The sequence below is a fragment of the Monomorium pharaonis genome, chromosome 5 (genome assembly GCF_013373865.1).
Source record: "Monomorium pharaonis isolate MP-MQ-018 chromosome 5, ASM1337386v2, whole genome shotgun sequence".
NCBI classification, from domain to species: Eukaryota; Metazoa; Arthropoda; class Insecta; order Hymenoptera; family Formicidae; genus Monomorium; species Monomorium pharaonis.
In genome coordinates, this window is record NC_050471.1 from 9,292,129 (window position 1) to 9,319,223 (window position 27,095).

Below are 27,095 nucleotides of genomic sequence, written 5' to 3' on the forward strand. Positions count from 1 at the left end.
TCTTTTGTAATAAATAATCATTTTATTAATATATTAACTAGATATTAATTTATGTTATATTTTTCTGTCAACATTTAACATTGAGAATACACAAATTTCGTTAATTAAGTAAGTGACTCAATAATTGATTATCGCATTCCTGTAATATTTTTAGTTTTAGAAAAATTTTTGATGATAATTGGGAGATGGCATGTAAAATTCCCGTGTAAATAATTACATTTATTTATTTACCAATTTTACAGTGTAACAGTGTATAGGATACGCTGAATATAGAATAATCTCTTTTTTATCGTTTTACTAATTAAGGCGATTAGTGTGTGTAAGTGACTCCGTCGGATAACATACATATTATATTATAGCACATGTGTGACTTATATTGATTGCGATTAACAATTCGAACGTTCGTAGTTCGAACTTGTCTCTTAGTTCCCATGTTCATGGACTCGATTCACGCGGCGAATTACATTTATCTTTGTTCGCGTTGTATAACAATAAATTTGATATTAAATATCTTGTAACGAAGTAAATTACTGTTAGTTCCCTTTTTCTTTTTACTCCTATGGTACTCGGTGCGAATAAGGCCACAATTAATATTACCGCGTGTGCGTCGGCCGCACACTCGTTCGCATGTATGTATACTTATATGTCAGTGTATCTATATATACTTGTGTATATGCGTGTGTATATGTGTGAGTACGACTCTTTGTCTCTTTTTTATCGTACCCTGTTTCTCAACAAAACGCTTTTAACATGTTATTGCAAAAAAAATTCGCAATATGTGTGTATGTGCCATGAATGCATGTATGCTCGTCATGTGTATGTGCTCTGTGTGTGTGTGTGTGTGTGTGTGTGTGTGTGTGTGTGTGTGTGTGTGTGTGCACACGCGCGCGCGTGTGTGTGTGCACGCGCGCGCGACTCACACAGGACGATGATAGATCCCTACGACCTGCGCGCCTATTTCTCTCGACGAACGAGAGAAAGGGAGAGAAAGACCGAGAAGAGAAGAGCCGGGACATCGTGAACCCCGAAACACGTACAATACATATCGTACCCTCCGATTAACGGCACGCGTATAACGCGTACAGAAAACGAAGAATATTTTGGTAACAAAATATTTCTACTCTGCTGATTATTCTGACATTAAAATTTTTTTTTTCTTAATATTTGAATATATATATATATTAAGAGAATTTTAGGAAATACTTCACAAATTAATAATCGGCACTATATTACGCGGATATTAAAGAGATGAACAGCACAAAGTAAAAAGGAAACAAGAGAAGAAAAAAAATAGTGATGTGTCATTCGGGTAGATTAAGGTTTCCCCCTGTGTGGCGTGTGGATGTGTACGTGTTAGACCATTTGCGAGTCGAATAGAAACAACATCGCTATACGTGTATCAAATTTTAGTGTTCTCCATAAGAATAATGTAATATGTAGGACTCTTTTTGTGCGCACACGGGCGCTTATCTCTCTACCATTGTACAAAGCAAAAAAAAAACGTTATTAATATTAGTAACATCACGAGAGCACGCGGAGCGCTTAGGCTTATTCATTACCCTAATCGACATATCCATGTCAACGATCGTATTTATTACAGTAAGGCGATTTGATTTCTTTTCATCAAGCTCGCTGGTTGCGCATTCCTTTTTGTTTCTCCCCTCCCGTTCGTTATCGTTTTCCGCTCTTTAATGTCCCGACGCGATGATCGAGCAGATCGTTTCGTTTACAGGTGGATTCGCGTCATTGTTCTCATAAATACACGTAGAACGAAAAAATAAAATAACATAATGTCGCTACGACTACGAAGCTAGAAACGACTTTCGTGTTCTCGTGCCGCCTTCCTTTCGGAAAGATCAATTGGCGATCAATCGTGAAATCGCTATGCCGGACCAAGACGAGAGTTTGGTCGGGGGAATTCTCGAGCTCTACCGTCCTCTGAAAGAAAGCCGGCGCGGAAAATCTCGTCGAAAACACGTCGGTTATTCGTAACAAAAATGATCGCGGCGCTATAAACGCGAAGGTTCTGTGCTTTTTAATTTATTACGTCTCTCCCCGCGATCTCGTCTCTCGACTGTGGCTCTGCGAAGTTCTCTATCGTCTGCGTGCGCCTCAAGTTCGAATTGACGACGGGCAGTAAGATTGGCGACGACGATATTATATTATGGCGTACAACGGGGAATCCGGCTTGGCTATACGGATTCCGCGTCGGAAGTGAGTGTCTCGCTCATCTCATTCTTTCTCTCCCCTCGCTCATCCCCTGTCGATCCCGTTGTCAATTTCGTCGTCGCGAAGCCGCGCGCTTTACATCAGCTTCATCTTGGCGCACTCGGGGCAGATGATGTCGTCGCCGTCGGTGATAAAGCCACGTCCGACCAGTGAAGTTTTGCAGCCCGCGCAGATGAAGCAATCGTTATGCCAGTGCCTGTCTTCAAATGAGATGAAGCGAGTGCCGCCGATACCTGCAAATTAATCATGTTCAGATTTAAACTCAATTCCAGCTGTTCTAAAAGACCTATTTATCGAATAATAAAGAGTACTTCATCAAATAATCTATTATTAGAATTATTAGAATTATTATCAAATTATTATTATTGGAGAATGAAATCGATATAACTCATGGATTCCTGAAAAGATTCAATTTCTTAAATTTTTCTGTACACCTTTTTTAGTCCTTTATTTTATTTCTTTATCAATAAAAATCGTTCGATTTAATAGTAAAAAGAAGTTCATTAATTAAACGTTAATTAAAATGCAAGATAAAAGCTATACGCACCAGTGATCGGCTTGGAGCAAGCGGTGCATCTCTTGGCGAAGAGTTCGCCAAAGCAGTCGGCGCAATACGGTTTCTCGTCGCGCGACGTGAATCGTTGTCCCGCCAGGGAGTTGTTGCAGTTGCTGCAGGTGAAGCAATCTCTATGCCACGGCTCGTTCTTGTATGTCACGCCGCCGCTGGTGATAATCTGCAGCAAAGAGATCGCGATATTTTAAGACAGGAGTCGCTTTATCGATTTCATTACAATGAGTTTCATTCGCGTTTTTACATTTAATATAAGTTATTTCTCAAGCATTATCTTCGAAACACGATGAAAAGAAAATAAGAGGGACAATAGGAGTACAGCAAGAATCGATCAACTAAATTCAAATAAAAATACAAAAGAGTATATATACTAAAAGATTGTTTTATTATTAAGTAAATATATTTATTTTATTAATATAGTATTTCCTATTTAAATAAATATTAACAAATATAAAATAACCTTTTTACAAAATATTTCTTTAAATTAAAGAAATAATATTAAAATAAATATTTACTAGACATGTAGGATGTAAAATATGTACAAAAATAAAAAAAGAAGAGAGAAATATTGACGCAAGTAACATGGGCGCAGTACACGTGTGAGTGGTCGAAGAGCCATTTAACAGATAATATTGAAGTTACATCATGTGCATCAATAGAAAAGAAACAAGTTCCAAAGATAGCGAGTGACTATGAAAAAGATTTATGGAAGAATGTTAAAAAAAAAAAAAAAAACGTGAAAACATTTAGAGGAATGCAAGATTTTCGTCGAAAGTAAAAGAACGTCTACAATTCGATGATTAATGCGAAACTGCAAAACTGTGAAAGCACCGGTACAAGCTTACAACGACCGTATCGTAAGTTTATCGGATTGAGATTTATGATCTCGCAATGAGATCTTGTTTTTTACTCGCTTGTTACGCTCGACGAGCTTTTTGCGCGACACGCAGTGAACGAATGCGAGACGAGATGTGGAGTAATCATCGATATAGAGGAAAGGAGTGGCCCACCTTGTTGCACTTAACACACCGGGTGGCGAACTTGTCCTCGTAACATCCGGCACAGTAAATCTCTTGCTCGCGCGGGATAAAGCTCTTCGTACCGATCGGATTCTTGCAGACCACGCAGCAGAAACACTTCTCGTGCCATTGTCTGGTCTTGTATTCCATCTTCTTGGTGCCTGAAACACGCAACAAAACAAAGTTATAAAAGTTAATTTAAAGTTGTGTTTAAAATACAATCTAAAATAACAGGTTTTTTTTTCTTCCACTTCTTATTTATAATCCTTTCATTGTCCCAACATAAAATTGCTCCTATCCATCAGTTGAAATCATGCTCGATCAATGAAAACATGACATTCGCTGATGATTGCTTTGCAGATCACGGGGAATTGTAAAAAAAAGTCAAGTCTAAATCGAAATCAAATCCAAATCTAAATTAGGTATCGCGGGAATCGTTAATCCGTGTTTTAGCGACCGGTTAGACGGCGGTTGCGTGCGGCGACGGGTGGGCTGTGCAACGCTGCAAATCGCAGTCGCGTGTTTCGTCCGTCAGCTCTATAAATTTTTCGTGAATATCTTCGCGAGCCCCCTAGCACTCGCACTAAAACACCCCTCGTTGCAAGCGAATTAGATCGATCCGTGGAATTTCCTCGACCACGGTTTCGCGTTTCATTTCGTTCGAAATCTCGTTCTGTCATAGAGAATATCGCGTTCCCGTTTTGCTGCCGCGTATAGACACATCGCGATCCGCAATTAGCACGTGCACAGGTGCAGAGAGTCACATGAGAATAAGAACGCCCGGAAGAAATTAACCGCACTGCGGTCTCGCTATTTTGATTGGCGAACCGCGTGATTGCGGTCGGCGATGAATTAGGAAATTTAAATTATCGAAGTATATAATAGAACTCTTAGATAAACGAAAGTGCTAATTTAAATGTGGCTATATTAATGGCAATTTTCAAAGTTGTATTTCTACATTTATATGTGAAACTAATATCGTGAAGTTATGGAAACAGTCGCGGGTATCAAGGCTTTTTTTTTAAATTATTTTGCTCGTCCTCCGTATAATTGTCGTAATCTATAACTAGGAACAAGAACAGTCTCGGTTACTTGTTTTCATTAAGATTAGGATGTGATGCGAGAAACGTGACGTGACGTAACATTGTCTAGCAGATGAGTATTGCCGGCTCGTTATCATGGTCACGTTCTGGCCCGTGACTCGAGGAACGGGCAGATAACACCGAAGATCATTGACTAGTAAACGCAAATGTACTGTCTGCTGCTAATATTATACTAATTGCGTACTTTAAAGGAAGATTCGTACCATCTTGATATAATAATGCAGTCATTATAACGTACATGAAATGTTTTGTACATGAAAAGTGACTATGAAATTATAGAGAATAGATGTCTCTCCATGGAATTTTTTATAGATGAATTTAAATCTAGAATAGCGTCTATTCAAATGCCGAACTAAATTAATATTAATTTTAAATATAATTTAAAAAATTATATTTAACGTTAAATTTGTTTCTAACATTTTAATTTTTTGTTATGCTTAATTTATATATTTAGTCACAGTTATATAATTTGTTTGCAATTTTTTTTTAAATAAGTATTTATCTTTTTCTATCTTAAATTTTCATGTATCATACTTTTAATTTTTATATTCAATTAATTTTTAATTAATTTTCTTTCTTTAATTTTTCTTTCTGTACCTTAATAAACTTATATCTTATTTTAAACTTTTTGAAATCTGATGCACGTGTGTAATCCAACTTGATACATAATCGAATTTATTCGCACAGAATGAAGTAATAGTGGGGAAGCATTCGTTTTTTAAATTTTTTTTTACTTTTCTATCATGTCCAAGAAACAAGAAGATGAATATCGTTTCTCTATTTTGAAAGATGATCTAAAGTCTGGCCAAGTGACACACTTAAATATGACATTAAGTATAATAGCGTGTCTCGTGAATCATCAGCTCAACCCTTATGTTTATGACATAAAATCACGTCTGAGAGATGACAGTCTCTCGATCGAAAGGCTTGTTTCATTAAAAAATACTCATGTCTCATCTTTGCTTTTTTTTCAAAGATAGGGATTTCAGAATAGAATGTGTCAAATAATAAATTGCGTCTTTGTCAAAACTAACTCTAAGTCCTCTTGATTGAGCTCTTCAATGTATCTGAAGAACACTCATTACCCTATCGGGAGTAGCGTTTGAATTATCGCATATCGACATGAGTACCGATAATCGTCTCCATCATCGACGATGTAGATATGATTAATGAATAGGGCGCAATATCTGTTCACCAGCTCGTTAATCATCGCGGACTGATTCGTTATAAATTATATGTTCTTAGCTGAGCACTTTGTCAAATTTTAATTTAATCTAGTTTTCGAACTGTAACCACATCGCCGTTTACAAATTGCTAATTATGCAATCCATTACATTATTTAAGCGACTAATTTCACCTCGATTGAATGTAGACATAGTAGTTACATCGTAATAAATAATTTAAGATAGAAGAATCGAAAATATTAAAGCAAAATCCAATTTATTTAACGGTATTTTTAAAGGTATTTTATTGCAAATAACGATATGTACAAACTAAATAATTTTCTCATTAAGAATTACATTAGATTTTATGAAATATTTATGATGCTCAAAATGAACGATGTATTTTCAATATTCAATTTTACAGTTTAATATTCATATCTTTTCTTTTTATAAATATCTAAATTTTTTAAAAGATATATGCACATTTAAGATTTTTGTTTTTACTATTTGTTTTCACTACTTACAGGCACTTATATATTAAATCTTTAAACATTATTTTATATCTTGATGCTTTTCGAGATATACACGACATACACTAAAGATGGGCATTTTGATATCCATGTATCTTTCGCGACACGCCGCCTCCTGGACCACTGTGACTCAAATGGAGATTCGTGACGTCACGTCAGCCAGGCAATACCTCCGTATATGTATAAAGCTGATGGCCCAAGGCCGATGTGGTAATCTTATGCGCGTCGCGCTATAATCCGCGTGTTATTCGCGCTATGAATGGCGTGTACACGTAAAAAATTGGTTATTTACATATCCATCATCACATAAAACGTTTATATATAGTCGCCAATATAAAATATGTATATAACTTAACATCATTCTTTTTAATCTTTTAAGATCTGGAGGGTGTTTAAAAAATATTGGACGATATTTGATATACAAGTTCCTTGACTAAATAAATATAATTTTACATATACATAGAATTTAATAATAATTAAAATAAAAATCAATCAAAAATTAGTTTCGCGAAATCTATGTAGATATAAACAAACAAGATATAGCAAAGAGAATTTTTTTTATAGAATTTAGATTGTAAAGTAATTAAATTTAAAATTAAATTTGTTTTAAAAAATTTTACTAACAATACAATAAATTTTTTTTTAATTTATGTTGTTTCACGACTACTATTTTAATGATAATTTCTAAGGGAAAATTATTTTGATATATTTCAAGACATAAAGCAATTTATGCTTCTCAATATGACACGTGTTAATTATATAATGGAATCGCACCTCGTTGACAGGCACGAGAGATGCGCCTTAAAACCTACTTAAGAAATGTCATTCACGCTCTTAAATGACTTGTTCATTCGTTACGGTAATGAAGCATCCTTCGGCGCCGTGACGAGGAAAATTTTCTTCGATTATCGCAGATATTCTCAAATGTCATTTGAAACTCATCCTACTAATAGTAGCCTGTTCTTATATATAACGCAATAACGCGATTCTTATAATGTGTTTTCGTGTTCGGATTCTCATTAACGCGAGATGCACCAAGTATCCCAAACTACTAGAGATCCATTTAACTATCGTTTCTTTAGCAAGAGAAATCCATTAAGGCCTGCTAGTTTCTTCATTGGCCGGACGAGTAAACAATTCAATAGAAACGCTATCTATTTCCGTAACTGTGGATGCCATCGTTAATTAACGTTCATTTATCATTTCGTTTTCATTCTTCCTCTTTGACGTTTATGGCCGGATTTTATGGTTATCACACGTGAAATTGGTAACACGCCCTCCTAAGCCGATTTTACCTTGAGGCGGAAGCTGCCTCCTCTCTCCTACGTCAGGTCTAAATATAATTCAACGAGAAGCAGAAGCTGTCGTGCGCGCAATCCTAAAATTTCCTGACCCAGGCAAGCTCTGTTCGTTAAACACGTACAAAAATCAACTATCAAAGTTGTAAGCTGCTTGTCTCGCGAAATCATTTACGAATACAAATTCACTTCTGCTTTATTTTTAATTTTGTTACGTGCCTCCTCAACTTTTAATGTTACTTATCCATAAATATATTTATATTTATATCTATGTACAAAGCAAGTAACATAGCGTCATTACTCTTCTTCGTTAGTTAACCAAAGTGTTACATATTTGCAACATTCATTTTTATCATGTAGATGTATCAATAAATTCGAGATTTATAAATGCAATTTGATTACATCAAAATGGAAGGTTACAAAGTTATGTATTGAGTACAATATAGTGTTTCTTACTGTCAAAGAGGCTTTATGGAAAAAAATTAACATAAAAAAAAAAGAAAATATTGAATTGATTCTTCTGATTTTTATAAGACATTTTTTAATAAAGTCAAAAAGTTTTTTTAATGACAATAAGACGATACAACCTTTAAAGAAGTAAGTTAATTAAACTGGAAGTACAAGTATATTTGTAATTAAGCATTTGCATTCTCATGTAAATGTAATACACACGAATTTCACGTTAGAAGTCAAACTTGCGGAAGAGATTACAATTCGATAATGATACGTTTGTTTGGACATGCCACCACCGATTGATATTCAATACGAACAATGTATCGACTGTACGATCTGTACCGTTACGCAGCGATTGATGATATCATTCATATTAATATGTCGATATTGAGACCTTTATCTGAATGGAATCATGTTTTTCAATGATATGCGATTTCGATAATCTGGCACGTACAACTGCATCGCTAATGTTTTTTTCCTTTCAACTCAATGCATTAATCTTTTTTTTTCTACTATCTCATCAATAAAACGCATACCAACAGGACAATTCTTTACAAACTGCACGTTTGTTTGCTCCTCTTGGAACACGTACAGCAATGCATGTTAAAAGTTATGGCAGGGCGATCGAAACGAGTTGCATAATTTCTTTTTCATCAGGTGGTACCTTACACGCAGTCGTAACGTAACTTTTTCATCGCACTAAAACGAATGCTAAGGTATTTCAACGTTTTTTACGTCAATCATCGTGTTACGATCGCTGACAACGTCGGATTACACATTTAAACGAACAATTATGGTGTGTGTGAAAACACAAGTGCTTCCTTTAAACGTGTATGTAATTAAAAAAAGATATCCTCCGATAGTTTTCGTCATCACAACTTCAAATGTTTCCCAACTTAATGACGAAATAATTCTAATCGCTGATTGATTTTTCTTTATGAATTAGAAACAATTAGGTTTACTTTCTTTGAAATCCATTTAATTCGATTAAACGCAATAAAATGCACAATTCATATATTAAACCGCAGCGTACACGTGCTGAGACTATCCCGACGTTTACGATGTCGTGAGTCACGTTCGCAATAAAATCAATCATAGATACGAGCGTGCACAATCGTCGTGCAAACCTGCCCGCCTATACAGAGTGTATCCAAGGTTTTCCTCGCACTTCCTTCTATCTAACAATCTTTCAGTTATTGGTGAATTAAAGTTTTCGCGAATTGCATAAATAATTAAAAATTCAGGAAAATTTAAAAATTTAAATAAAAACTTGTAGAGTATAATTAAGACTAAGGAATAAAGTTTAAGGAATAAATCATGAAGTTGTATTATTTAACTTCAAAGTCCCATTTCGATTTTGTTTTGAGGGAATTTTAATCACGAGTTAAAAGAGTATTTAAGATTAAATGGCATTTTGTAAAGAGGACGTATAAATATTAAAGTTCTATAAACTTTTTTTAAATTCTCTTTTACAATAAGAAAGTCATATTTAATATGTGACATAGTTACATATTTTGAATTACAAATAATTTGTGAGGAAAGAAGATATTCAAATTTTTGCCCAAAAAGATTGAGTGTAATTTTGTAAAAAAAGATATAGAAAGTTTATCAGCATATATATAGAAATAATTGCTTGCTTTAGCTATTTCACAAATGAACAATAGACGTGTACTTTTGTAATAACAGTGCAATCGCTAAATGAATGTTTCTACAGAAGAGGAATTAGATGCAAATTGATTAAATGTCATTTACATATTTTAGTCACTTACTCGTGTCCATAATGTGTTTCATACAATTAGTACCCTGATATCATCCTATAATATAATCTATATTTTATACAAATAAATCTATATGTTTAATACAAATAAATTTTTAATTACAAGTAATTTATATATTTAAAATAAATTTTTAAACGTACAATATGTTCATCAAAAACTTTTTTTTATTCTTACGAAATTTATCATGCCTATCAAATTAAATTATTCTTTCCTAACTGTTTTTCAAGATTTATTACTTAACGAGTTTATATTCGTCTAAAAAACTCGAAGTTATTTTTACGAGTGATTCTCGCGCGCCTATATCGCTATATTGATGATGATACTATTGAGTGGCTGATTTGAATAACCATATTTGTTAGTTACACCTTCGTACGATTAAATTAAGAGAATATCGGACACGTAGTGCAGCATTTGCGTTGTACAACCGAGATTTTCACGATCTCCGCGTGCTGCGATTCCGTGCAAATATTTGTCAGGCCTAAGCACAACCATGCAAACCCACACATGCAAGACGTATATGGCGAAGGCTTGTTGGTAATCTTCCGCGCGAGCATTATCATCGTTGATAAACGAGGAAGGGGCCGATAATTGCAGAACAAACACATTAATGTCGGAGTAAACTAAATCGCGCGGTGATGCGTTGTATCGATTTGAGGCCTGTCGGTTTGGAAATTAGAACTTCGCATCAAGTGGCAATTAGTAATTGGACAGCCGAAATGCATCGCAGAAACGGGTAACTGGTGTTTCCTGATAAGGCCACGTTCGAGATTTTCCCTCTCTCTTTCTCTCCTTTTCTTTTTCTTCATCCATATACGTTGCGCTATTACATTCGACCGATTCCGCACCAATTAATTTTCCTTCAATCTTAGGAGAATTTTCAAATGAGCTTTTGTCACATCTGCCTTACGTCCATTTTGCAAAAAATAAGAGGTGCCTTTAAATCTTATCAATTGCATTAAAAATAAATAATCTTAATGATCTATACAAGCGTCATTATTTTTATGTTTGATCAATACATGTATTATTGTACAATTCTAATTATTCGGAGAAAATTTTCTTATAAAATTTATCCTGAAAATTATGGTAGCCGTAAGATGAATAAATATGCTTCTTAAAAAGCTTCTTAACATTGATCTCATAGTCATGTAAAAATAAATCTAATATATATATAATTACACAAAAAAATTTTGTTGGAAATTGTAAAAAAATTTTATTTGTATATTTCGAAAAATCATTATTCATAATATTTGATAGATTGCCTAGTCATCCCAAACTTATTACACATAAAATTTGTATCAAATTTTGTGACAAAATATAATGAAAAACTTTTTTCATATATTAACATTAAATATCATTTTAGTTAATCGAATAAAAGTTATTCGATTTAATGATTACATGCCGAGATTAACAGTTCTGTATAATATATTTTCAATGTATTCTTAAAAAGATTCATAACACTTATATTTGAATCTATTTGCCATTGCATTATGATAGTACGTCACGCGAATATTACATATTAATGAAATTCTTAATGCAAAACTGCTCGTTTTCAAATAAAGTTCTTAAGAAACTTAGTATGTTACTGTTCTGACAAAACAACTTGTGATGTGCTGCGTGTTCTTTAAGTCAAATAGAAAAAGTATTATCTTACTAAAGCTATCAAAAATAATATTTTTTTGCTGCGAAGTCACTCTAAAAAGACATAAAAAAAATTATTGCCATCACTAAAGATTGTTCTAATTTCTCCTCTTTATTGTTGCAACTCAAAGCAAGAGTATATCAAATATGGTCGCGATATTAACATATGTTAATATTAATAAAAACTAATTTATGTCAACACTGCGGTATAATCCGCTTTTGAGACGAGCGATTGTCGTCAACAATCATCACCTGAATCTATTTTCTCTATCTCAGATCAGGCATTCTTTGCCCAAACAGCATTTGTGCAAGATTACCCTTCGCGGGGAACCTGCTCAAAATCGTGATATCTTCCACCTTTTCCTTTATCGTTCTTCCCTCGTCTGCCTTCATCTATAAGCATTCCTTGTACCATTCATTCAACAAGTGCTCACTCTGTATAAACCGATTTTTGTATGGTGTATATTCTGTCTTCCATCGCAGTTTTAAATCTTTCTCTCGAAACGTTTGTACAAACAAACACGCATGCATTTCACCAGCTGCCATGAAGCTTACACGAAACGTGAACTCGCAGAAACAAAACTTCTGCGCGTCTTTTTACATGACATTTTGCTGTGTGTTCGATTAGATCTGACCATGAATATGATTAACGAGATAGATTATTTACGCAAGTTATAAATAAATTATAAATTTTTTAAATAATCACAATAATTATCGATATGACTACTTTCATTAAAATGTTTCAATTATATATAGAGGCACTTGTTTATTAGTTCATCTTAACTTTTAATTCTGAAAACATAAATTCAATTCTTTTTTATTTTAATGAACAATTAAAGGATCAAGTTTATTGAAATGCGAAATAAATCAAAGATAAAGAACAGGAGACAAAAAACTGCAACTCAATATGCTGAATAATCAAACGTGAATAATCGAACTTTCGATTGGGCCGAGGTCTTCCAAATCACTAAAAACAAAGCGCTCTCCGGTTCTCATTCGAGTTGTTATTGTGAGAGGTAATATGTGATAATTTGGCCGTTTTATATAGCCAACGAGAGATAGGCATAATTTTATCATCCCTAATTATCTGCGGATTATATCTAGATTATATCGCGGTTATTTCCAAATATCAATCATAGATCCGTGCTAATCAAAGACGCACTGTGGAGAGTTCTATGACTAATCCGCCTTTCCAGTCGGAAAAAAATTGGTATATATGAGGCAAACTTCTAATTAATATTATACTAACTTAAATAATACGAGATAATCTATGGGTAATATTTTTATAATGTAGGAAACACGTTAACGTTGAAAGAATTTAATGTCTTCTAAGAAATTTGCGATTAATGCTGTACATGCGGGCTTTCTTTTTGATTGGAATATTTTTATCGCAGTCACATTACGAGACCAAGAATTTCGCATATTGTGAACTTCGATCATCAATAGAATTGTACAAATTAAACTTGTACTACTTAACAACGTGTTTTCATATACAGAATTACACATTCATATACGAAATCTTGATCTTGATTTTAATAATAGATTTTTATTTATTTGGAAATCGATTTTTTTTTACAAGAATTGAATTAATATGATTTTAGTAAATTAAGAAGAGGCGATCGAATTCGCGCACGCGCAAAGATTCTTCGACAAATTAAACTTTCGATGTCAAGAATTATGGCAAATAATGACTTGTAGAAAGTTATTATTAAGAAAACATGAATTCATTCCTGTCATTGCAAGCTCGAAGCAAGAGTGTATGCCAAATATGGTCGCAATTTTTATGCTATATTAATATTAATAAATGCTAATTTATGTCAGTACACTACGACACATAATCCATTTTCTGAGACGAACGAATGTCGCGACCGTCACCTGGGTCTGCTTTCTTCGGATCTCCGATCAGGCAGTATTTGCCTAGGCAGCATCTGAACGTAGGGTCACCCTCCAGGGGGAACATGCTGAAGATCGCGACATCTTCGTCCTTCTCTTTCGCCCTTCGGATTCTCTCCTCACCCACCGTCTTCGTTTGCAGGTGCAGCTTGCTCGACAGCCGCTCGCTCAACGCGTCGGTAGCCATGTTTTCCCTCGAAACGTTTATACAAACAAACACGCGTGCATTCACCCGCTGTCGCGGAGTTTACGCGAAACGCGAACTTGTAGAGGGCGAAACTTTTGCGCGCCCCTTTTTGGCGCTCCGCGACTTGACCGCGATTGGACCTGATGATCTGACACGTTTATAATTAACGACGTCGGGATGGATTCACGCGGGACAGTCGCGGATCGATTATGTTTATTTTTAATTAGAATTAAATTTTAACTAGACGCTTATTAACCAGTTTATCCGAACTGTCATTTCAATTCCGGACTACGGGTGTAATTTTTTTTTTTTTTTTAACTTGACGAGTATCCGATAGATCGAGTGAATTGAGAAATAAATGCGAAATAAATCCCAAGCGAAGAGAGGAGAGAGAAAGCCGTAGTGCCCGGTGTGTCGAATGATCGAACGTGGAGAATCGAGCGTGCGATTGGGCCGAGGTCTTACGAGCCACTGAAGGCAGACCGCTCTTTGCTTCTCGCTGGAGTCACCGTTGCGGGCAGGCGCAACGTGTGTTACCGTGTGATAACTTGGCCGTTATATAGCTAACGCGAGAGGCATTCTACCATCTCTCGCTGGTTAGCGTCCGCGGATTATATCTGGACACGCGCCTCCAGATTTCGAACGTGGATCCATGCTGATCAAAGGCGCACTGTGGGGATCCTCGGTTCCGGCTAATCCGTCTTTTCAACCGAGAAGAATTATATATTTACATGAGACACTCTTCCCGAATTTTGTACTAATTTAAATAGCACGAGATAATCGACATAACATTTCCATAATGAAATATAACCCACAAATCACAATTGAATGTATCACTGATTTAAATATTTTCCAACAAATACGCATTTTCTTTTTGATTAGGATATTTCTAACGCAGTCAAATGACGAGTTTCTCAAGGATTTTGTATATTGCAAACTTCGGTTATCAGAGCGAATTGTGTGGAATTGTATTTATTCAATGCGATAAGTTTTTATATACAGAATTGTGTAAAATCACACACACAACTTTAATAACAGATCTTTGTCTAATTTCAAAATCGAAATTTTTTCATCATAAATATTAATATAGCTCTAATAACTTTAAGTTATATACGATTGAATGTGAAAATTCTTTGGCAAATTAAGGCTCGATTCTCTCATAATGTGGTATTGTTGTATATGACGTCAGAAGCGAGAAACTCTGATAAGCTCTAATAAGCAATAAATTCTTTGCTACGTACAGCTATCTTTTAATTTTTAACATATTTGGCAAACTGATCCAAACTGATGTTACGCAGAAATGTAAAATAATCCTTGAAATACATTTTTCATCTGTCAAAACCGCCATGTTAGAGTACTGACATCTGAGAAATGTATTATTGTTTCAAAAATTATTTTACATTTCTACGTAACATATTGGATGATGTCTCAGTTTGCCACACATTTCACAGATTTCAGGATTGTATAAATTATTATATTTTTAAGGGAAAACACATTAAACATAGCAAATAATTTATTGCAATTTCTCGCCTTTGATATCATATAAACAATATCGCATAGAGCTGACGTTTAAGATTTCAATGACCAGAATATTATAAGAAATAATGAATTTTATGATTGAAAAATATAGATTTATTGTTTTTTCTAATACTGATTTATATGTACATTATTCCACACATAACTATTCTATTAAAAGTTGATATTTGACAAAGTACATGACAAACTTGTGTAGAGAAAAAATATTTGAAGTCTTTTAATTTATATCTCTCGGCATGCAACTCTCTTCTGCAGTTTCTGCAATCTTTTTTTCTTGGGAATAATATATCAAACAGGTGCATGGGAGAAAACATCCTAAATAAATCTTTCGCAAAGAGGAATAATATATGACTTGTCATTTAATATAAAAATAGATCTTTTTAATTGCTGATCGCTATTTATAGGGTTATTCGTTAAATGAGGTGTCTAAAGATTTGTCTGCGGACATTGACTGATTAATGAAACGTAATTTCTGATTTAACTGGTTGTCTAAGAAATTTGTTTCGTGTAAGTGTCCGTAAGTAACCCTCTTCAATCTAGTCGCGCCATCGGATAAGAAGCATGACGGAAACAGATATATAGAGGAAACAGGAAATCTCGATGTTCGAGCAGATTGCATGTTTGCGGTATCATGAATCCGATCGGAATTTATTCGCAAAATATCGAGTTCCGTATATGGAAGTACACGCTGGTACCAAATCATTCGCACTGACATTTTCTTCAATTGACCCCGACGTCAGCTAATCCTTTTTATCTGTCAGAAGCGAAATTGGAATTCGTCCCGACTCCCACGCCGTTCGACCTTCCTCAATGTGTCACGCAAATTATACCTAACGAACGACTATGTTGTGAGAACAGTGCGAGTTGGATCCTGATGATAAAATGCACGAGAATATTATTAGAGCGCAGTGCGCCACGAATTTCGACCACAAGTTACAATATGTCGGTAAAAATTGCAATTTATATTTTTTTTTTGCAAAATTTCTTGACATCAAAGGTCCTTTTCACGCTTACAATCTTTTATCCTAGTCTAGAAAATTTTTCTCTCTTCTCTTTTGCTTTATCAAAATCTTCGGTTTACGCTCTTTTAAGTGTTTAAATATTCAAATTGTCGTCTATTCAGAGGGCGAGAATTTATCATCTCTTTTATGTCATAGATGCATAAGTCAATATACTTTGAACGCTAGATGTTTACATTATATCTTAGCTATCTCGGATAAAACGATTTGCGCTATTCAGTCAGATTCTCTCTATAGGATTTTTTTGTTGAGTGTAATTTTTCGAATAAATCGCGGTGTGAACTGTATTATAATATAAGTCTTGTGGTATATCTGCCGGCTGAAGGTTGCGCATACTTTAAGCAAACTTTGAGCAACAAAGTGGATATGGCGATTATCATTCCGGATAACAACCGGTTCCTTCGTCGGTTTATCTCGAAAAAGGTCGATTGTCATGGTTGACCACTAATCTTCACAGTTGACCCACTTACGTTCGCGTTTCAATTTCACATTGGATGCACCGGAAAGATTGCTTTTCGATGGACTCTATTAATTTATGATACGGTTTGTTTTTCATTATAGGAATTAAAGAAAGAGCTAGTACATAAGTCAGAAAAGAAACGTTAAAATAGAACTAGTCATATAGTTTTTAGATACTGAATACGAATTTGGTTTCCAAATTGCTTTATCATGTTATAATTTTAAGAAATTCACAGTTAAAGTTGCAAAAGAGTTTAATTTTAAGTAGTATTGTATTATAATTACAATATATGACGTGGTAGAGAAGTTTTATTGCAATCAAAATTATTCTTAGAAGTTTGAATCCTTAAAAGAAATTTTTTATATCGGCTATAGTTAAATAGAAAAAATATATAGTTAAATAGAAATAGAAAATATTCATCATAGATTAAATAGTCTATTACGAAAAACTGTGAATTAGATAAATTCATTGATTATTTATCAACTACATTTCTTTAAACTCAAGGATCTTTTTGATCGGTGAATACAATTTATTTTCAATTTGCCAAAATGTCGGATATCAAAATTTAATAAATGTCTGAATTTCTGTGAAAATTTACGTATAGAAATTTTTTTATGATGGATACTGAATGTAATACTAAAGTTGATAAATAGTGGAGTGGTGAAATTAATATAGTCCATAAAAATAAAATTATGTTTGAATTTTAGCAAAAATATATAGGAGTTTTATTCATATATCCTAATCTACCATGAATTTCTTATTAAATGTAGTCGGCACAAAAAATTTCTTTTGGGGGCTAAAAGTCTTAATAACACATGTAATTTTGACTACATTATATCATAATTGATTACTTCTCCAATGCGTCACATATCAGGACATATAATATGACAAAGTATTAAGTATAGTTCTTTTTGCAAATTTTTAATTGCAAATTTTTCACATGACGTAATGGATTTGGAAACAGAGTTCCAGCATCCAAAAAGCCTATATAGAAACTAATTAGTTTCATTCTAAAAAGTTTTTTTTACCGATCTATACATGTTTATTTTTTATTAATTGGATTAAAATTCTCTCACAAAATTAATTCGGCACTATGATCCTTATTTATTATTTATTCTACAAGTTTTTGTAGACAAAAAAAAAAAGCGAAAAATAATTAAAGAGATAGAATGTGAATACACTTAAATTTAAAATCCAAACAAACTATGCTTGCTGTAAGTAAGCACTCCCACCGTCTACTTATCGGGCTTATTGACTGTCGTTCATTCTGGTAGAAAAAAGCTTTGCATAAAAAGGTCACGTGGTTCGAGATCGATCTATGAAAGAAGCTATTTGAAGAAGTCGGATAAGATCTCTGAATGCGAGAGAAAGGTAACTGCAATTTAATTAAGATGTTTATGCAAAACGATTTAATGTTATTAGATAGCTGGCGAATTAGATATAAAATGACGTACTTAGTCTCAAAACGGCTCACAATAATTGGCCGATGTCTGGTACCAGAGCCTTGACTCAGTTACCTTAATAAGAAACGCCGAATGCAAGATCTATCGGTTTTCTCTTTCTCTCTTGGCCGTTCGCGTTCGTACCTGACACCATGAATCACTGTCGGAAAACGATTCGCCAGAGATCGATCAAGAACAGGTGTTAACGCGGTCGTAGGTGGAAATTACTAAGAGATTTGTTTCTCACTCGACCTTTCATTGTACACCATGACTATTAGTCCGTATTTGTATCTCTCACTTCGTAAATTATACTCTTCTCACATTCGTTTCTTGATATAATCGTTGATGCGATCATCCAGACAGAGATAGCCAGTTAATCGAAACGTTTATCATTTACGTTTATCGATTGCGTCGGTTGCACTGCACATCGGATCGCTTTTAGAAAATACATCAGTTTCATTGAAATCTAATGGCTCTGTATTTGTCAGAAATTTTATGCGGTGCAATAAATTATTAAGACTGTACTAACTGTACTGTCGTAATCATTTTTTCAGGAACATATTTGTTCCAAGTTCGTATTTATCCTATTTTCTTTTGAAACGTAAAAAAAAGAGAAAAAAATGTTTTCATTTGTTGCAAATTATTGTTATGATAGATACAGAAAATCTTTCTTTTCATTCAATTATCAAATTTTACTCTGTAGCATCCAAAGTGCAAATCTTGCGAAGCGTTGTTGGAGCAATTTTAATGAATCTTTTTGTATCATGAAAAAAGAACAGAAGGAAATTGCATTCTCGCATTTTTCATCGTTTACGTGCATGCTATAAATAATTGTAATATCCCGCGTCAAACATAAATAAATTATGAGCGTATTTGCATCTGAAAGACTAGATCGAAGTCCTCGTGTGACATTTTAAGGATTTCTTTATCGTAAGAAAAATTAGCTACAATATTGAGACATTACGTACCAGCACGGAAGATCTCGCCGCATCCATCGCAACGGCTAGCAAATTGGGCGTCGTAGCAATTGCCACAGTAGATCTTGTCCACCTTGCTACCGAACTGTTTGTCCACCAAGGACACTCTGCACCTGTTGCAGAGGAAGCAGGCCTCATGCCAGTGCTTATCCTTGTACGACAGATCCTGAAAATAACATCCAACTACGTTAATCCTTAGCAATTCATATTTAGTTTCTTTTACTTTTATTTTGTATAATTTTATTTTTTACTTCTCTGTAATTTGGAAAAAAACTGTTATGTAATAATTTTTTCAAATACATTTAATGTCGAAAAGTTACAAGCCTGTTTACACAAGAATATAAAAAATTTGTAGAAAATTCAAATCTTTATTTATTTTGGATAAAATCGTATTAATTTTTATCGGAAGTGCTATTAAACTGTATATTATAAGAGGATTTATTCTAATTTTGCTGCGAAATTTCTTTGTAACGTGATTAAATAAATTTTTATTTTTATTTTTATTTTAAATTTTCACAAACATCCGAGAAACAAGATTATATAACTTAAAATGTAAAATTGTGAAAACAATTGTTATAAATAATTTTTTACAACGCTATCTAGAGGTTTGTAAGTGAAAAAAGTACCCGGATCTGCGAGTACTAGTTAGAATTAGTTAATCTTCCGTAAGCAGCGTTACGCGTATTGTCTAAATAATTTCTGGAAACCGTTGCGGATACTGAGATCACGGGAGCTATTAATCGTATGAATTACGTAATATCGTGTGGCGATGATGGTCGCGAGGAAAATAACTTCGCGTCTTCGCTTTCCTACCACAGGTCGATGATTTTTGCGCGTAGTAGCGAGCGAAATATTACAATAAAGGCGACCGCGCGCGGGAAAGGGAGAGAGCGGAAATCGGTGCTCGAAGCCGATACACGGACAGCCAGCACCTGCATCATCGCTTCTATTTCTAGAAGTGAGTAAGTCAACGCCCATGCCTCTCCATCTATTGACCACCGGGTCTCGTAATCATTCGACGGCCGCTAATTACGCCTTTAGGCTGTACGACGAACCAAGTAATTTATCGTCACATCGAAGTGCGTAACCTAGCTCACGAACGCTCAAGAAGGACAATCGTCTAGACGATTTGTAGCTTAACATTTATCTTTTTCACGTGCAAATATGTAATTTTAAAACCATTCATTGTTACACTATCTTATGACACAATTAATGCCATGTACGAGACAGACAAAAGTCAAATGCGGTAATTATGACATAACTGTATTTTTAACTTTTGACTCTTATTGCTCTGTATATACATATCATTAAGGCCCGGTTCCACAACTCACGGTTAACTGCTAACGGGAGGTTAATAGATTTTTTGTCTCTCCTTAGATAATAATATAGAGAAAGATAGGTAGTCGATTAATCTTCCGTTAGCAGTTAACCGTGAGTTGTGGAACCGGGTCTAATTGTTGAAATTCTCGAAAATCTTTTTTTATTATTAACTTTGCTTATGTTATAAATTACGATTTAAATGGTATTAAATGACAATCTTTGTTTTCAACATTTATCTTTATTATTATATTGAAATTACAAAGAGACTTTGAATTGTTTAATTAATAAAAACTTTGGATCTCTTTCTTTTAAAAACGGAAGTGTATAACTGAATAAATTACGTGTAAAATATTATTTTTGTTAGAAATACCTTAGAGTCAATGCCGATGATTTTGTTGCACTCCTCGCAGCCATTGGCGAAAACGCTTTCATAGCACTTAATGCAGTAAGGATGCTCGTCTCTGAGAACGTAGCGTTGTCCTGTCAGGGATTCGTCGCACTGCCAGCAACAGAAGTGGCCGCTGTGCCAATCCTTGTTCATCGCCTTTGTGTACTCGCCACTGAAAATCAACTGCAACGCGAATACCAAATGTTAAGAATACCAAGTGGTTAGAATTCTTGACATATGTGGAGAGCTCGTCTCGGAGCTTTTACATCAGTATATATAATTTTGTATCAAAACTATTTAAACTATTTGAACTATTTGAACTAATTCTAAGTCAAATCTTATGCGATGTTTAAAAAAAAACTGGAAAATTATAAGGTACCGTACATATATTAAAATTCATATTTTTAATAATATATTATAATAATAAAGTGCTTTCTTTTTAATTAATAAAATACATGTCTTTTAAAAGAAAATTATAAAACGCATTCATAAAAAAGTTAAAAATAGGTTAATTAAACAATAAATGTAAAATAACGATAATAAAAATCATAAAAAGTAAAACTTGAAAATTTTATATACATATACATATTGAAAAAGAATATATAATGAAAATCTTAGTTCCTTATAATTTTCATTCTATATGCATATGAGTAAGTAAAAGGAAAAAGATTTGTATCTGAGAAATATTTTATATTATGCTTGTCATTACAGTTTGCGTTGCTCTGTATATTTTCATGTAAAATCATTTTGATTTGTTTTAATAGAGAGAGAATTGTCCAATGTTTGCGTAGTGGTACTTTGACTTTGGTTGCTATAAACTATGACGTAACGTGCAAGGTTTGCGTTGGTAGCAATAGTTTTTTATGTTTATCATGTAATATTTGTCAAAAATATGTTGATTTTTAAATTTAGTTTTAAAATATTAAATTTGCATAATTAACGACAATTTATATATGACTTAAACATCTTTTGTCATCGTTATATGAAAGAAAGAAGTTATTGATTTAAATAATTTAAAATCTTAGTTTCAAATTTATGAATTTTAATCGTTAAAAGTATACCTTTAAATTAAATTTTCGATATACATTTCTTTGACCACATTTTGACGTTGATTTTTTAAAGTTTGATAGTATCCAGATGAAAATCACTTGTCATTATATATATAGTTGAGAGATTTCCTTAGAATTTTATAGAGAGTAATATAAAACATGCAAAAGTTCTGAACGCAAATTAATAAAATCGCTCCTTTCGTGTTTCACGATCTTGTCGAGAGTTCTTCGAGCGTCTTTTTCGATCATGTACCAGACATGATCATCATGGCGTACGAAATCGTTGATACGTGCTGGTAATATGTACCTTGGATGAGTGCTGTTGTATGTGCTGGCTGAGTATTTCTGTACAAAGTCATATTTATCGTGACGCGTATGACTGTACAAATCTTGTCTTGAACGTTTTCATTGCGCGAGTCGAGCGAGTGTTCTTTTTTGCTTTCTTAAGGGCATTTGCTTTATCGACCTTTGAAATATGTTTTTGAATTATATTTTTCTCTCACAAATAATATGCATACGTAAAAGGTACATACATAAATCACAAATATTTTTCAACATTTTTAGAAGCATTCTGATCATTTTACAACACTTCTACTGAGATATTTATTAATATCTATCCCACCTATTTTATTCCTGAAGCTTGCATGAAATTCCGGATTTTGACAACACAAAAGGCACGATAGTTTTCTAGTTTTTTTAGTTTTTAAAATATGTCTTAAACTTTTCCCTTCAACGTTTTTATTTTTTCAATATTTCGATCAATTTAATCTTGTCAGAATCAAATTGTACTTTTCCCATTTTTTTAATAACAAGAGAATTGCCGTAATCAAAGTAGCTTTTCAAAGGCTGATAAGACAATCTTGCGGCCTTACGAAAGAAGAGCCGTTTTTCTTTTTCTCGTGTAATTTTGGAAGGTCTCGAGTTCCTGGAGCGTCACTCTAGTCCTCACCAAGATACGGCAAGGTACGTCCGTCGGATTGTGACTCGCAGTCACGAAATGTCAGAGGATATCCGGAGAGGATCACTCTCACGATGAGCGATATCGTTTTAGATACGGCAAGTGCGGTCTTTGCGTGACGAGATCGAAACGCGATGCCCGAAGTTAATCTTTCTTCACTCGCGAGTATTTTCGGCCGCTCGTAAATCGCCCGAGCGAACGGAGTGAAAGGGTGTTTGAGATTAAAACGCGCCGCATTTATGTTTAAACCGTGAGAAAAATGAAACCGCAAAGACACGCTTATATCAACTTTTGCGTGTTATAATTATGATATAGTTCGCTAATTTTCCTCAAAAAGCTCAATACGGTTCAATAGTAATTTTAAGATACACACAGTTTGCATCGCTGAAAATGCCACAAGACGTATTTTCCCGCGTATTTAAAAGTAAGTTAAATCAAGCAATTTTTTATTGAATTAAATATTAAAACATTTTCTGCATTTTATTTTAGGTTGATTGTACCAGCAGTTTTCGTTAAGTAATCTTAATTCACTATTCCTCAATGATCTAGATTGCAGTTCTGTTTGAATAGAAAGAAGGACTCACTGAACGCGAGATGAAAACTTGGCACAACCAACCCTCGAATGTCCGCATTGTCTGCGCTATTACTATCACCGCTGCTGTCGGCAAAAATCGCGGCATTTCCGGTCTCGCGCGCGCGTAGTTTCCGGGGTGACGCTCACAGAATCCCAATGATGCGAATCATGAGCACACGACAGACAGAATGGAACCACAACGACAACGACGACGACAACGATAGATCGCCGTTAAGACGAGCAAGAAAGAAGAAGTGATAATGAAACTATGCGGGTCTGCCGGTTTGCATCGTCAGCCAGCACATACTCTTCGATGGCGGCGTGGTTGTTCTGCGTGCTGTCGACCTCGGTGATCGTGACCTCCGACGCGTTCTGGTCGCTGCTTTCCCGGCGCTTGGTCGTCTTCTTCACTTTGCGCACCTTGCGCTCGGTGGTCGTGTACACTACACTGTCTACGTCCGCCATCTCTATGCTCTACCCTCTTCCGTCGTCTTCTGTCGTCGCGATGCGCTCTCCCCTAGGCGACAGAATCAACTGCGTATTCGGGCGACTCTCTCGAAAGGGTGAGAAGGACACGCGGAAAGAGAGGAAAACGAGAGGGGGAGAAAGAGAAAGAGAGAGAGAGAGAGAGAGAGAGTGAGAAAGAGAAAAAAAAGAGAGAGGGAGCCCGCGAGTTTTTCGACGTCGTCGGTTTGGGAAAAAGAAATCTCGGTTGCGGCGAGATCTACTGGATCCGGGGCTACTACTGCTCAGCGGCTTTCGAGCTTGCGAACTGACTGAAATCTAGGAACGGCCCGCTCCGGGCGTCATCATATCGGGACGCTATTTTCGGCGTCCCGACGACTCCAGAAACGCGCCGCGCGCGATTCCCCCCGGTCCTCCCCTCGCCACCCTCCCCCGACGTCCTTCCACACCCTCCTCCCTGTCGTCCGCGACCGCTCTCTCTCTCTCCCTCTCTCTCTCTCTTTTTCTTTCCTCCTCCACCCTTCTACTCCTTCGTCTCTCTTTTGGCGTAGCCTCTCTTCGTCGTCCTCCTCCTCTTCCTCCTCCTCCTCCCGAATCGCGATGCAGTGTGCCGGGTGCAACTTTTCTACGTTACGCCCGTCTACTCTTTCTCTCTCTCCGTCTCCGTTTTTCCCTCTCTCTGCCTCTTTTTCCTCGGGTTTCTTCGAGCTTCTTCATCCCGCTCTTCACGTTTGCTCCCTTTGTATGATTTTCCAGTTCAGATACCAGCGGCCGATCTTCTCGATGACATCCCCGCCCCTTCCGCCCACTTTCTCCTCTTCTCCTCGCCGTTCTTCTTCTTTTACGAGTATTTATGGAGCGGCCTGTATCCCCGCGATTTGCGCGAAGAAACGAAACGGGGTCGCAATGTAGTCTGACGCGAATTCCGGAGGGACGGTTTTGCTTCGCGCAGCTCCTGCGATTTTTCGACACCGGGAGGCAAACGGGGAACTTCCAACGCGGGTGTACGCTTCGTTAAATTCATCTCTCTCTTCAGCTTTATCCAGCGTGTTAAATCGTTAATGTCGCGTCGCCGTCGCCGCCGTAGTCGCCGTCGCCAGCGCCGTCGTCGCCGCCGCTACCGCATGCGAAAATACTCGGCGAGGATTTATATTTCATAGCGAAATGCATGTTTGAATAATCGGTCTTAGCAATTTATAACAGCGAGTTTCTATCGGCCTCGATCGATGTAACCAAGAATTGTGAATATGTCGCTTTTATTAACCGGGCAGTTCGGGGTCTCAGAAGCCTCCATTATTCTTCAGGCAAAAATTTGGAAATAAAACTTGCATTACGGGCAAACGATGGTAAAGCTTGTGCTTGGCAAAGTTTGTTAAATCAATTAAAGAACTGAATGCCACAAAACGTTAAAAAAATTTATCGCAAGAAACGATGCCCTCCAGGCCTCTGAAACTCCTCTTGTCGAGTTAAGGTTTTGAGAGAGAAAAATAATTATTCTTCTCAGCAACGCTTTTTTAATTATCTTTTGTCAGTATAAGTGATTCATTAAAGGTACCGATTTCTTTTAACACTCATAATTTGTCTCTAATGGCTTTCGTTTGATCGAATAAAAATCGTTTCCTGCTTAAATATCATTTTTACAGTTTTCCAACGTGACGCTCATGTAACGTGAAAGCTCTTACAGATTTATTCTACAAATAATTACTTCTTTTAAGTGGTTATCCAATTAACAAAATCTTTATTTTACATACTTCGTAAATCGGTATTGGACGTCGCTTATAAATGGTGAAACATGAGGAAACATAAATGTCGCGCGTGTCTCGCTCCTTGTTCTGCTTCATTTACGAAGCGAAAGGAGTGATTAATTTGTCTGTTCGCAAGGATTGCTATAATAAAAGTTGCAAATCTCTCGCCGTCGGGGAGACAACAAATCTCCGCGGTATAGTTCATAAAGATGCCGCATAAATATTGTTCAAGGGTGACGAGGCGAGCGACCATAAACGTTTACGATCGATCGTGAACACTCCCTCTCGCGACTTTTGACGATTTTGCAATTGGACGCGTCATGTCGTAACGCCGTGACATTTAATGTTATGTCTATCTTTTTTAATTTTACGCATCTAGCAGCGAAAACAGAGAGATCATCTCTTATTGGCGCGTTCGCCCGCGTGTTTGTCGCGTTTCTCGGAGGGTATCAGATTGCCGAGGCTGCACGCGACACTGTGCGTTAAAAATGCACGATCGGTTTCTCCCTTCCCCCAATCTGACTCAGAATCCCCAGGTTTTGTCGATTTTTTTCCCCCTTCGAGTCTGCCGAAAAAAAGTCTCGCCGCGGCGCCTTGATTCCCTGCCAAACAGGTGGTTCCGGGCCGCGCGCGTGGGAGTGCGGAAAAATAGAACTTGAACGAAAAGTAGAGATAGAGAGAGCAATCGGCGAAGTAATTGGGTCGGAATGTTTCACACATCACCAATATCCCCCCACTCGGCCACCTACGCGCGAAGAAAACTCGCGCGGACATTAATCCGCGTGATGCGGAACGTGAGCTGACCGGTTCTTCGTGAAAATGACGAGGATACACATGTAAAAATATATATGCCTTCTTTTAGTTCATACACGTTTTTATATGTAGAATATTCGAGAGAAAAAGAAACGAAGATAGTTTTGTAATAAAAACGACAGTTCTAAAAATTGACAGCTCCTCCAGCAATTATTAAAAACCACTGAAAAGAAGAAAGTTCTGCCGATATAATGTACATGGGAAAATAATTTCTACAAAATTGTGTAGAGTTGTGTCAATCCCGATATTATTTTAATATTTCCACAATTAAAGTTATTGCGCTTATTTCTGCAGTTTCCTCTTAAAACGGTAATCAACGATAGTGTTTCACAGCACTGTATCGTCTTATCGGGAATGAAATATCGTTTAAGATAACCATTGCAGTAAGCCAACTGCAATTTTATTTTGTATAACTCAAATAGCCGTAAAACGCGGGATTACATCAGTTTATCGTTATTGTAAACAGCGTGTCAAAATAAACGCTTGT

At 35.6% G+C, this 27,095-nt stretch overlaps 1 protein-coding gene across 10 annotated transcripts in view; it reads right to left on the reverse strand.

Moving 5' to 3' along the window:
- Positions 1-204: 204 nt before the first annotated feature.
- The window catches only part of LOC105837648 (four and a half LIM domains protein 2), a 133,322-nt gene continuing 106,431 nt past the window's right edge, over positions 205-27,095 (reverse strand). For 6 of the 10 annotated variants that reach the window (XM_036287284.1, XM_012682590.3, XM_012682592.3 and 3 more), the window contains 5 exons: positions 20,987-21,187; positions 19,288-19,462; positions 3,811-3,980; positions 2,777-2,963; positions 205-2,462 (listed from right to left, as the gene is read on the reverse strand). In XM_036287284.1, the coding sequence (XP_036143177.1) occupies positions 2,305-2,462; positions 2,777-2,963; positions 3,811-3,980; positions 19,288-19,462; positions 20,987-21,187 (891 nt within the window). In that variant the 3' untranslated portion in view covers positions 205-2,304. Of the gene's footprint in view, positions 2,463-2,776; positions 2,964-3,810; positions 3,981-13,657; positions 14,402-19,287; positions 19,463-20,986; positions 21,188-22,360; positions 22,506-23,892; positions 24,371-27,095 lie in introns of those variants that run through there. The other 4 variants (XM_012682600.3, XM_012682605.3, XM_012682602.3 and 1 more) reach the window with 4 other exon arrangements.